This window comes from Xyrauchen texanus, chromosome 47 (assembly GCF_025860055.1).
Source record: "Xyrauchen texanus isolate HMW12.3.18 chromosome 47, RBS_HiC_50CHRs, whole genome shotgun sequence".
Taxonomy (NCBI): domain Eukaryota; kingdom Metazoa; phylum Chordata; class Actinopteri; order Cypriniformes; family Catostomidae; genus Xyrauchen; species Xyrauchen texanus.
The window spans coordinates 2,665,883-2,679,563 of NC_068322.1; the positions used below are offsets into that span (position 1 = coordinate 2,665,883).

A 13,681-nucleotide genomic window follows, 5' to 3' on the forward strand; every position below is an offset into this window, starting at 1 on the left:
TAATGTACTCTGGTCACTATCGGCACTAAAGTGAACTCTATTCAGGTCAGATATTAATCAAGAGGGTTTTTACGGCGCACAACCTAAAATATCTCCAAAGCAGGCCAGACAATGACAGTTCTCGCACCTGCACTGCAAACTCAGCACAACATTTAGGCTACATTGAACTGAAACTAATGGAAGATGCCATTGCACTTGACAAAAATATTGCCTTTAGTACCATAAAACAGCATTTTGAAAGGATTGGACACCAAAATCATAAGGGAAAATATCCTCCATGCCTACAAAACAAGTTTGCATTCTGATCGTGAAAGTGATATGACCCGATAAACACAAGTGCCGCCACTCGTGCCAAGTGGTTTTATTGTGATTGAATATTTTTTAGGACATTAGGGACGGTGAAGAGGACATTGGTCGTGATGGGTCACTCACCCAGTTCGTTGAGGCTCTGGGCAGCTTTGGTGATCTCTCTGCTGCCCCCCTGTAGTTGCCCGTGCAGTCGTTTGCTCAGGTACAGAATGCGGATGATTCTTCTCAACAGGTCACACGCCACCTGACCGAAAAATTAGATGTTCTTTAAAGTATAAATACAATGACATGAAGACTGTACAAAGCAATGATACAGTCAAATCTCCAAGTTTCCATCAAAATACCACAATTACTCCAGTTCCTACAAAAAAAACAAACAAATGCATTTTTATTGTTTTAGCCACCACTTTTATTTTTGTATTCTAAAAGCTTCTTACACTGTTTGAAGGAAGTCTAATCATGGTGTGGAGCAGAGGGGCGCGGGGCCGGGTCGGAATAAAGGCGGCCGGTGACGATGGTACGAGAGAGAGAGAGAACCTCTTCCTTGCCCAACCTTAACTGTGCAGAATTGGTGCCGAAACACGGGGAGGCGGAGGCGAGAACCGGCTTGTCAACATAAATGATAATTTAATTAAACTCAAAACACACAAACATCAATACACACACACACACACACACACACACACACATGACGGACATACCCGTAATTCTCTCTCTCTCGAACCATCGTCACCGGCCACCTTTATCCCTCACGCGCCTCATCAGGCCGATTGGGGACCAGGCGCGCGATATTCCGACCCGGCCCCGCCCCCCTCCGCTCCACACATGGTTTTACAGTAATAAAAAATAAATGTACACCATAAAAAAGTCAGTCATTTTAACGTTGAAAGAATGTAAAAAAAATAGGGATGCACCGATTGTGAAATTCTGGGCTGATACCGATGTTTAAAATAACAATATGGCCGATACCGGAGCCTTTTCAAGAACCTTTTTTAGCCTGCTATACACCTGCTATACTGCAGAATTTTTCACTAAATCACAGACCAGACAGTAAAATACTCCCACGCCACCAGCATTTTCTTGCACTTATTTGAAAACAAACCACACGTGTGCACGGCATCCGTTGCCCTCTTACGTCATGCCAGTGTCGTGTCCAGCTAGTGGCTGTAGGTGGTATTATAGCACCACCTGTTGGTTCTTCTCCGAAACTGCAGCTGTGTAGGCCACTGTTGTCCAAGTCGACCGCAAATAACAAAGACATATAAACAGATAAACATCGGCCACTGCCATCGGTGAATGACATCGTATTTGCCGATAGGCCGATGTCAGTCAACAAGGCGAATAACGGCCGATACCGATGTTTGGCCGATACATCGTTGCATCCCTGGTAAAAAAAAAATATTATTTTCTGAAACTATTTTTAGAGAAGTGCTATTTGTTTGTCGTAGGAAGTTGCTTTTTGGTAGTTATGAGCGTATTGCTGTGCATGAAGGGTTTTCATTTTGCCAACGTGCACACTAGTTTGTTTAACGGCCTACACTGTAAAAATGTCAGTAATTTTAACGGTAAAATAGTTAAAAAATGATTAACTAACAATCAACAGTACTTAAGCATTTAAGTAATTACTTAAATGCATTACTTAAGCATAAAGATAATTTCAATATATACAAATACATTTTTTTGATTAAAAGTTGTATTTGTAAACATCAGTTAATGCACTATGAACTAATATGAACAATTGTATTTTCTATGTAAGATTAATGAATGCTGTCAAACATTTATCGTTCATGATATTCAATGCATTTACTAATGTTAATAAATGCAACCTTAATTAAGTGTTACTGCATTAATAACATATTTAACGAGAAAATGCATGTAATTGTATGGTTAAATGCTTTATATATACATGTATATATATTTATTTACATATATTTTTTAATTACGGCGAAAAACAGACGGCATTCTCAAAAGTTCCTGCATGATTATACATTATAATAATGATGTTCTTATTTTTAATATAAGTTATGTGCATTGGGGTGTTCTGTGTTATATCTGATGTGGATTAGTAAATGCTTGTTGCACTATTTTAGAGGCACATGTCTTACACTGATGGTGTTTTGTCTCTACATGTGTTAATTACTGCTCATGGAAAGGGTCAATCTTAATGAACTTTAAGTCGTCATGTGGTCTTTTGTAGTTACTACAGTAGACTTTAATAGTTCCAGAAGTTTAGTATATAAACGGGAGTGAACCGTAAAATACACGGGCATCAAAATTACACTGGTTGCACTGCATGTTTCAAGCAGTAGATTCAAAAGAACTGGTTCATAAGAGTCATTCATTTGGGAATCGGACTACACTTGTCGTGCTGTTCCGCTGAATTAATTATCGCACCTTGAGACCTAATGAGACCTTGAGACAACTATCTAATTTTTCCTTAAAAATGTATTAACCACGACTGCATTAAAACAATGTCACAATCGAATCACTACATCGTTTATAATGTTGCTGCTTTTAAGATAAACAAATGTAAAGATGTGTTTTTACACTACAATACGGCCACACATGAAAACAAAAAGGTTTTGAGAGCAAAAAGAGCATTTCATAACAACCGTGACCTTTCCATGACTGTATTTCATTCATATTTAATAACAATTCCCTAAAGCCACTTGAAACAGTGCCGGAAGATCCTGTAAATCCACAGGACATGTTGTGCGGGCCACTAGTATTCACAAGTGTCTGATGGAATGAGAGGGAACCATCCGTTCCGGGCCAGATTGACTTTTATTGATTTCTTTCCGCAGGCTTGAAGCTTTACTTATGATGACATCATGCGAACCTGGCGCAGGATGTGAACAAGGTTAAAGCTGCGTTTTTCTTGCCAGGAAAGCCTTAATGCAACCTTCAGATAATAGAGATTGTGAACAGGAATTATTACACAACAAATGCACTTTGTGGAGACGATGGCAACTTGGATCTCAACATAAATGCAACATGCATGGCTTGACTGTGCAATAGTTATTCTTAATGGATTTAAGAGCTAGGGAGGGCACGATTATTAGTGAATAAAGACTTAACTTTAAAGCTATTTTAGGATTTCAGAAGACTAGCACACATGTCAAACGACTTTTAAGGTGCTTTTTGTACCTTACAATGAACTGTCATTGTGTGCAATCCAAGGTTATATTAATTTCACTCTGAAAAGCAATGTAGCTTGGTTTGTTTAGAAGTGACAGCCGGGTGTCATAAATCAATATCAAAAACATCTATTCTGCCAGAATGATTTTGTCTGTGTGCGTTTATTATTTCCATCTCGGTTGTGTTACAAAATCTGGCTTGACTGCAAACAAGCGTAAAGGCGGGCTGATACTAGATCAGATGTCGAGCCAATAAACATGTAAATCAAGTCCCTGAATAAAAGTGCACCGTGTTTGTAAAGTAAGACAATCAAGAAGTAATAGTTCTGCAGACAGCCAATCTCTTTGTCTCTGCAGGAATATCCAGAGCTTGAAAGATATGAGATAGCTTTACGTAGCAGTAATCACCTGTAAGCGTGCCAGCTGGGCTGTCCGTCCCACAATCCTATTGTAAGGGTCCGCGATTTTGGTCCTTATCCTGAGTAAGCAACACAATTAAAAAGAACACTTATCAGAAATTCTTCAGCATTGTAAATAAATAAAAAAGCATCAAGTAATTAACCAATAGATTGTCGTAAGGAGTGGTGGTGGCGTAGTGGGCTAAAGCACAGAAATGGTAATCAGAAGGTTGCTGGTTTGATCCCCACAGCCACCACTATTGTGTCCTTGAGTAAAACACTTAACTCCAGGTTGCTCCGGGGGGATTGTCCCTGTAATGAGGGCTCTGTAAGTCACTTTGGATAAAAGTGTCTGCCAAATGCATAAATGTAAATGTTGTAAGTAGCAAACATTTAACAAATGCTCATGAATTGCAGGAAGCCTTTCTCCGGATCAAACTGTGAATGAGTGCTCAGATCAAGGGGACAACAGTAACGGAGCATGACTGTGATGTCAGTACCATTTCAGTTCCTGTGTCTGTTTTCAGTCTCAACCCTTAATCAAAAACAAGGGCATTTTAAAGCCTTTATTGGAGTTATTCACCTGTCCACAGCACTCTGCAGAGCTGCAATCCTGGTCTGCATCATTTGTAAGACACCTGCGTGAGAACAGAAAAATCACAATTCCTATGATGGATCCCAAACACTTTGGAAGTATGATGGCTGTGGCATTAGATCCCCCTGCTGGGGAGCTGTGAAATTGCATGTACATTTGCATCTGTATGACAATTATTCAGACCATCCTGTTGCATTCAGAATGTGCGTACACCTTTTGCATTAGCGGGTCAATTTTTACCAGGTGGAATTTAAGCTTATAAACCATTCATAACGCAATGGTTCATCTAAAACCATATGGTTTTTAAGTTCTTAAATGTTCATCCATTTTAATATCTCAAAAGTATTTAGAATACAGAAATGTCGACCTTCTGAAAAGTATGTTAGTTTATGCAGTCCATACTTGGTCGGAGCTCCTATTGCATGAATTACTGCAAATAATTATTACTCAGTGGTCTAAAGTCCTCTTTTCAGATGCAAGTAAATTTGGCATTTCATTTGGAAATCAAGGTCCCAACGTCTGGAGGAAGAGTGGAGAGGCACAGAATCCAAGCTGCTTGTAGTCCAGTGTGAAGTTTCCACATTCAGTGATGATTTGGGGGGGTCATGTCATCTGCTGGTGTTAGTCCACTGAGTTTCCTCAAGTCGAGAGTTAACGCAGCCATCTACCGGGACATTTTAGAGCACTTGAGCTTTATGGAGATGCTGATTTCCTTTCCCAGCCAGACTTGGCACCTGCCCACTGTGCCTAAACCACTAGTAACTGGTTTGCTGTCCATGGTATTACTGTGCTTGATTGGCCAGCCAACTCACCTGGCCTGAACCCCATAGAGAATCTATGGAGCATTGTCAAGAGGAAAATGAGAGAAACCAGACGCAACAATACAGACGAGCTGAAGGCCACGATCAAAGCAACCTGGGCTTCCATAAACCTCAGCAGTGCCACAGGCTGATTGCCTCCATGCCACACCGCATTGAACTTGTGCATAAGGAGCCCTGAAGTATTCAGTGCATAAATGAACATACTTTTCAAAAGGTCGACATTTCTGTATTATAAATGTATTATAATACTGAATTTATTTTAGATGCACCTGTGTGGAGTGGTGGTGGTGTAGTGATCTTAAGCACATTACTGGTAATCTGGTAATCAGAAGGTCACTGGTTCAATCCCCACAGCCACCACCATTGTGTCCATGAGCAAGACACTTAACTCCAGGTTGCTCCGGGGGGATTGTCCCTGTAATAAGTGCACTGTAAGTCACTTTGGATAAAAGCATCTGCCAAATGCATCAATGTAAATGTGTGTGTGTGTGTGTGTGTGTGTGTGTGTGTGTGTATATATAGATATATTAGCATGCTAACAGATAATTATAAATGTTATTATGTAGTTTGTCTTTTAAAAAGAATATTCCGGGTTCAATACAAGTTAAGCTTAATTGACAGTATTTGTTGCATAATATTGATTACCACAAAAGTGTTTTGACTTGTCCCTCCTTATCTTTAAAATAGGCAAAAATCGAGGTTACAGTGAGGCACTTACAATGAAAGTCAATGGGGTCAATTTTTGAACGTTAAAATACTCACTGTATCAAAAGTATAGCAACAAAACGTAAACAATATGCATTGTAATCATGATTTTAGCGTGATGACCTCACTAACCTTTTCTGTGTAAAGTTATAACCAATTATACAACATTGTTGCCATGACGATGCAATGTCAACAAACCTTAAAATGACGAAAATGATGATTTAAACAACTTTACAGCTCGAACGATGTTTGTAAACAAGACGCAGTCCCATCAGGAGACAACAAAATGTGTGTGAGAGCATGGGAAAGAGGCTACTGTAAGTAAAGTATTTTTTAAGAAATATGTCATTCATAGATGTACAAAGAAATCTGAATATTTTCAAATGTAAAGCCACAGTTAATGCCCGGGTCATAATTGACCCGCAAATGCAAAAGATGGAATGGTGTGTTTTATATGGCATTTATAAAACCTTTATATTTAGATTTACCTCTCTAGAGTCAAAAATGACACCCGAATGCAATAGGAGGGTTAAATATGGATTAACCTGGGATTTGTTTTCCACCATGTCAAACATATAAACTTCATGCAGCTGATGCGCAATGAAACCTTACCTTCAAGAGACTCAATGCCTGTAGCCTGAGCCAATAGATCCTCATGTCTGGCCACAACCTGTCATCATAAACAAAATAATACATCAAAGATTAGATGCTAAATATTTCATAATAACATCTCTGCGTTTTATGCATCATTGGCAGCTTTTAAAGCTTAAGTATGTCACTTTTTCAGTGTTAAAATACTTCCATCCCAGCTAAATATGCAGAGACAACTGCAAGTCATTCAGAGGTTCATTTTCTCGAAAACGGTGAAGGCTTTGTCTCTGTGGCACTGTAAAACTCCTGTGTTTGTTTAGAGCGATCTGCTTAGACCCATCCCAACAACGTTACTCAACTGATGACATAAGTTTGGGGGCGGGACTAACTGACAGTTCGAACAACAGCAGACGAGGGGTTCGCTGTTTCGAAAACATTTTTATTTTTGCAATTCTGTTCAGCGGTGCTAGTGTCGCAGTAATCACATGCATCTGTTTTGTAATTACATGCAATAGTTTCATTTGTTAAAGGGACAGTTAACTCAAAAATGTTAATTATCTCATCATATCTTCACCCTTGTACCATCCCAGATGTGTATGACTTTCTTTCTTCTGCAGAACACAAGCGAAGATTTTTAGAATATCTCAGCTCTGTTGGTCCATACAATGCAAGTGAATGGTGACCAGAATTTTTAATCTCTAAAAAGCACATAAAAGCAGCATAAAAGTGGTTAAATCCATGTGTTAAGACCGTGACACACCAAACTGACATCAAAGAACTAGCGCCCACTAAAGCAGTCTGTGGGGTCGGCTCACGTCGCATGCGTCTGGGTCAAAAAGTTGCTCTTGAACACACCGCAAAGACGACAACCGACGGCCAACTAGCACCTGCATGAGAGGAAATTACTTTCCGTACCAGCAGGTGGCAGTAGTCTGTATTCATTACTCAAAACGGGAAACCGGAAGTGCTAGTTACAGAGCTGGCCTCTCCTGAATCATGCCGATTAATTCGTCTTCACTTGCCTCGTTCCAGACCGCCATGTCGTTTGAAAATACTTGCGTATTGGAATGAAAAATGCGAAGAAATGAGAACAGCGTTCTGTGTGTTCCCTCTCTTGACTATGTCGTTTGCTTGCTTCGTCGCTTTTGTCTTTTTTCGTGTGCACTGGTTCGCAGCCAATCAGAATGATCCGACTCACCGACGAGCTCTGCTGCCGATTCAACATGCTCAATCGGCCGAAAGAAAGTCAACGGAGACCGACTTCAGCCGACGGTGCGGAACATACCGCAAAAACTCGCCCGACAGACGCTCACCGACAGCCCGACATTGGCTGACGTTTGGCTTGGTGTGTCAGGGCTTTTAGTGATATCATAGGTGTGTGAGAAACAGATCAATATTGTGAAAGTGAGATATTTACAGTACAAAAGGACTTAAATATGTATCCGTTTCTCACCAACATCTATCATATAGACTTCTGAAGACATGGATTCAACCGCTGAAGTCATATGGATTGCTTTTAAGCTACCTTTATGTGCTTTTCTGAGCTTTAAAGTTCTGGCCACTACTCATTTGCATTGCTGACTTACAGAGCTGAAATATTGTTCTAAAAATCTTAATTTGTGTTCTGCAGAAGAAAGAAAGTCATACACATCTGGGATGGCATGAGGGTGAGTAAATGATGGGGGAATTTACATTATCGGGTGAGCTATCCCTTTAAATCAGCCTGACGCTTAGAGATATTCTAATTAATGATTACAACTATTGTAAGTTTACAAGACATATGCACCCTTTTATACGCTGCTTTGATATAGAACGAATAGAATATTTAGTGCATACAGATGGTAAACCCTAAAAGAGTAATACAGGTTAAAATAAAATAGTTTGCTGAGAATCTTGCCTACAAACAGACCCAGTCTAATGGCTGTTTTTGACAGAAATAACTCACCTGACAGTGCAACTCTTTGTCCAGCTGACTGATGCCCTCTGCCAGCTTTGCCAGCTGCTCTGCAATGACTGCATGATGAATAGCTTGAGCTGTGTATGTCTTTACATCAAATTCCTCTTTAAGAAAATCAGTATAGCACTCTGGAAGGAGTTAGATGAACATATATAAAACACATGACTGTTGAACACATTAAGAGATCCACCTACATTATAAACAGCGACTAATCATACATACTAGTCCTGTGATACTGTGCTATTGTTGCAGCTAAAAATCAATCAGGAGGATTAATCTGCCTGCCCACCGTAAAATCACACGCGTAGATAGAAATCAAGATGAAAATATATGTTAAAAGTGAATTACCATCTTTTAGAAGTGAATTCGCTGTTGATTCCGCATTCGCCTCCATCATTGCCACTTCATCAGTGACGAATAATTCGTGCGTCGCTGTGTGAATGGGCAGCCAATGGTGGAGGAGTGTCTCATTAATATTAATTAGTTGTGCTGACGTTGCCTGGCCACATCCTTGATCAATTCTCGGACGCGCAGTTTTTATTGTAATTTTGATTTAAGCCTTGTGCGACCTTCGGGACGTTTTTATCTTTTTCGTTTTATTTATTTTTTTCGATCAGTTTGGGTGTGTTAATTCCAACGGCATATATTTAGCCAAAGGTGTGTATTTTGCGGGGAATTTTTGATATATCAGCCTCATATATAATAAACAGTGTACACAAAATAGTTACACTTAGGACCTTCAGGACAAAAATCACCCCATTATAACCATTAAAACAGCAATATTTGATCCCAGTGCCATTAAAGCATACAATCATTAATTATGTGAATTCATTCTGGAGCCCTGGCTTCAAAATTAATATTTTCCACCAGAAAGCACCATTTTCTCATGTTTAGCCTATGGAGCAAATACATGCTTTTATCCTATTTTCGGTTTGCTGTATTATAGAGCACTGCAGGCCAATTGAATAAATGTTGCAGCTAAACTTGTGCGAGTGTGTTTGTATGGATGCAGAGTGTGTTTTATATGTGGTTTTGAGAAATGTGTGTGTGTGTGTGTGTGTGTCTGGCTAAAAACAACAGTGGCATTATGTAAACAAACTGACATTAAAAGGGTTAAAATCCTGAAAATTAATGAATGTTTGGTAGTTATGATGAGGACTGATGTTGGTTAAAAAAATGAGAGTAGAAAGAAATAAGAGTGAAAGTGGAAAATAATATTAATATATAATATTTTTATGTCAGTTTTTTGACGTAGACATTTTTGTCCTCTAAGGTCCTGAGAGTGTTTTATTTTTAAATCTGACACTGATTTAGATGCATTATTATTTTTTGTGCAATGTTGTTGCTTTCTTGTTGTGATAATCCAAAAAAATAAAATAAAAATGTGTGTTTGTGTGTGTGTGTGTGTGTGTGTGTGTGTGTGTGTTTTTTTTATTTTATTTATTTATTTACTAAAATAAATTTATTTATTATTTATTATACAAATAAAGATTTTCAAGGGAGTCTGTGCATGTTTACAAATTAATTAATCACAAAATAATTGTACTTAAATAAACATCGCGTATCTTTTAGAATTGAGTTCAAAGGTTAAACACACCCACTGAACGAAACCCGGAAGTTTCTTCCTTTCCGGCTCACATGTGAAATTCATGACGCGAGCGCAGTTTGTAAACATTCTCTTTTTGTCCAATTTAACGGGGTGTTTACGGTTTAGAAAATGTTGTTATTATTTGAACTTGCTAGAAACGGAATAATGTTTAATAAGGAGTTGTTTATTTAATCTATTATCCTTCTTGAACTGCGGTATTATATAATTATAATTATATTTTAATGGACTTGTTTAATATAGGATGGCCGGGCAGAGTCTGTACTCCTATGGTTCGCTACTCAAAGTAAGTTTAACAATATTCAACATTATGGTGGATGTTAGTGATGGCAAAATGAAGCTTTCTGAAGCAATGGGGCTTTAAATACAAATGTATTGAAAATGGGTTCATTTCTCGAAGCTTCTGAACACATTTTCAATATATTGGATCCTGGTGGTCAAAAAATTAAGCACACTTATCACTAGTGGATTTGTTGAGTGGGTTCTTGTATCATATAGTTATAAGTTTTATACTCCACACTTGCGTTTTACTGTAGGGGAGAGTGGAATTCTAGGCATAGGAAATGCAGGATGTGATATACACTGAATTTATGCTTATGCTTACTGACTACTCATTTAATTTTAAAATTTTTGTGCCATTTAGCTGATCGACCCTTGGTTGTCCAGTTTGCTGCCAAGGATGTACAGACAGACACTGGCAGATGCAGCGTGTGTTGTCTCTATTTTTTCAGATGCTGTGGATCTGAACAGTGGCTGTCCACAAAGGTAATACTTATATTAAACAAAAAATAGTTTATGACATATGACGGCATGACATTTCACATTAAATATTTGCAAATATATACAGTATGTACACCGATCAGCCACAACATTAAAACCACCTGCCTAATATAGTGTAGGTCCCCCTCATGCCGCCAAAACAGCTCTGACCCGTCGAGGCATGGACTCCACAAGACCTCTGAAGGTGTCCTGTGGTATCTGGCACCAAGACCTAGCAGCAGATCCTTTAAGTCCTGTAAGTTGCGAGATGGGGCCTCCATGGATAGGACTTGTTGGTCCAGGACATCCCATAGATGCTCAGTCAGATTGAGATCTGGGGAATCTGGAGGCCAAGTCAACACCTTGAACTCTTTGTCATGTTCCTCAAACCATTCCTGAACAATTTTTGCATTGTGGCAGGGTGCATTATCCTGCTGAATGAGGCCACTGCCATCATGGAATACCTTTGGCATGAAGGGGTGTACGTGGTCTGCAACAATCTTTAGGTACGTGTCAAAGAAACATCCACATGAATGCCAGGACCCAAGATTTCCCAGCAGAACTGTGCATCCTGCTGCCATCTCATCCCCAGGTAAATGACACACATGCACCCGGCCGTCCACATGATCTAAAAGAAAACATGATGCATCAGATCAGGCCACCTTCCAATCCTCCATGGTCCAGTTCTAACACTCACGTGTCCATTATAGGCACTTTTGGCGATGGATATGGGTCAGCAAGGGCACTCTGAATGGTCTGCAGCTACTCAGCCCCATATGCAGCAAGCTGTGTGATCTGACACCTATTTATCATGGCCAGCATTAAGTCTTTCAGCAATTAGTGCTACAGTATCTCTTCTGTGGGATGGGACCAGACGGGCTAGCCTTCGCTCCCACACACCCCACAAGACCTGCCATTTTGGAGATGCTCTGACACAGTTGTCTAGCCATCACAATTTGTCCCTTGTCAAAGTCACTCAGATCCTTATGCTTGACCATTTTTCCTGCTTCCAACACATGAAATTCAAAAAGTGACTGTTCACCTGCTGCCTAATATATCCCACCCCTTGACAAATGCCATTGTAATGAGAAAATCAATGTTATTCACTTCTCCTGTCAGTGGTTTTAATGTTGTGGCTGATCAGTATATATAAACTGGCAGCCAAAGGTTTGGAATAATGTACAGATTTTGCTGTTTCGGAAGGAAATTGCTAATTTAATTCACCAAAGTGGCATTCAACTGATCACAATGTATGGTCAGGACATTACAGATGTAAAAAACAGCACCATCACTATTTGAAAAAAGTCATTTTTTATCAAATCTAGACAGGCCCCATTTCCAGCAGCCAAAACTCTGAAAATGGCTATTTGATTTGTTAAATTTAGCTTAACATTGTCTTTGTGTTTGTTTTTGAGTTGCAAAAGTATGCAATTGACTGGCATGTCTTAAGGTCAATATTAGGTCAAAAAGGGCCAAAAAGAAACAGCTTTCTCTAGAAACTCGTCAGTCAATCATTGTTTTGAGGAATGAAGGCGATACAATGCTTGAAATTGCCAAAAAACTGAAGATTTCATACAAAGGTGTCACTACAGTCTTCAAAGATAAAGGACAACGGGCTCTAACAAGGACAGAAAGAGATGTGGAAGACCAGATGTGCAACTAAACAAGAGGATAAGTACATCAGAGTCTCTAGTGTGAGAAATAAACACCTCACATGTCCTCCGCTGACAGCTTCATTGAATTCTACCCGCTCAACACCAGTTTCATGTACAACAGTAAAGAGAAGACTCAGGAGGTCTTATGGGAAGAACTGCAAAGAAAAAGCCACTTTTGAAACAGAAAAACACAAATAAAAGTTTAGAGTGGGCAAAGAAACACAGACATTGGACAACAGATAACTGGAAAAGAGTGTTACGGATCTGAACCCCATTGAGCTTTTGTAGGATCAGCTCAACTGTAAGGTGTGTGAGAAGTGCCCGACAAGACCGTCAAATCTATGGCAAGTGCTACAGGAAGTGTGAGGTGAAAGGTCACCTGAGTATCTGGACAAACTGACCGCTAGAATAACAAGGATCTGTAAATCTGTCATTGCTGCACATGGAGTTTAAAGAAGTTGTGAATTTTTTTTCAAATTGTAATAGTTATTTTTCACGTTATTAATATCCTGACTATACATTCTGATTATTGAATGCCACTTTGGTGAATTAAAAAAAAAACAATTTCTCTCCATAAGGTCAAAATCTGTACATTATTCCAATCTTTTGGCCACCCACGTGTGTGTGTGTGTGTGTGTGTGTGTGTGTGTGTGTGTGTGTGTGTATTTTGTGTTCCGGTTTTCTGACGTCAGAAATCCAGTTGTCTCTAAATAAGTTGTTTTTGCTGCTTAGTTTCAATAAGTGCTCTTTTTGAGCACTTTTTTTGCTTATATATTATATCAAACTCTGCTTTGACCTCTTTTGAGTGTATTTTCAGAGATTCCTAAAAAAAATTCTTCTCTTCAGAATTCAAAGACGACAGTGTACCTCTGTCAGAAGGTGGAGGTGGCGAAATTCCCACAAATCGCCACAGGAGGGTGTTATTTCCTCAAATCTAGGAGTAAGCACTTGATAGCTTGGGCATTCATGAGATGCGTGAGATGGCATTTCAAGCCAGAGAAGTCTAGGTTCAGATCCCAAATGTCTAGAGTTATTCAAAGCATAGGACTGTTTTTATAAAAATAAAAAAAAAAAAGAGTTGGGGGCCACAAAACAGTAGTTGTCAGAGCATTTGGTAGCTCAGTGTGTAATTAAACCATAGCGTCAAG

At 39.2% G+C, this 13,681-nt stretch overlaps 1 protein-coding gene across 1 annotated transcript in view; it reads right to left on the reverse strand.

The window, feature by feature from the left end:
* LOC127639281 (conserved oligomeric Golgi complex subunit 5-like) overlaps positions 1–8,913 on the reverse strand; it is a 107,426-nt gene extending 98,513 nt beyond the window's left edge. Inside the window, exons 1-6 of the mRNA XM_052121209.1 lie at positions 8,862–8,913; positions 8,502–8,641; positions 6,578–6,635; positions 4,428–4,482; positions 3,855–3,924; positions 433–553 (exon numbers count right to left, since the gene is read on the reverse strand). Coding sequence (XP_051977169.1) covers positions 433–553; positions 3,855–3,924; positions 4,428–4,482; positions 6,578–6,635; positions 8,502–8,641; positions 8,862–8,910 — 493 coding nt within the window. The 5' untranslated portion in view covers positions 8,911–8,913. The remainder of the gene's footprint in view (positions 1–432; positions 554–3,854; positions 3,925–4,427; positions 4,483–6,577; positions 6,636–8,501; positions 8,642–8,861) is intronic.
* Between the last annotated feature and the right edge of the window lie 4,768 nt (positions 8,914–13,681).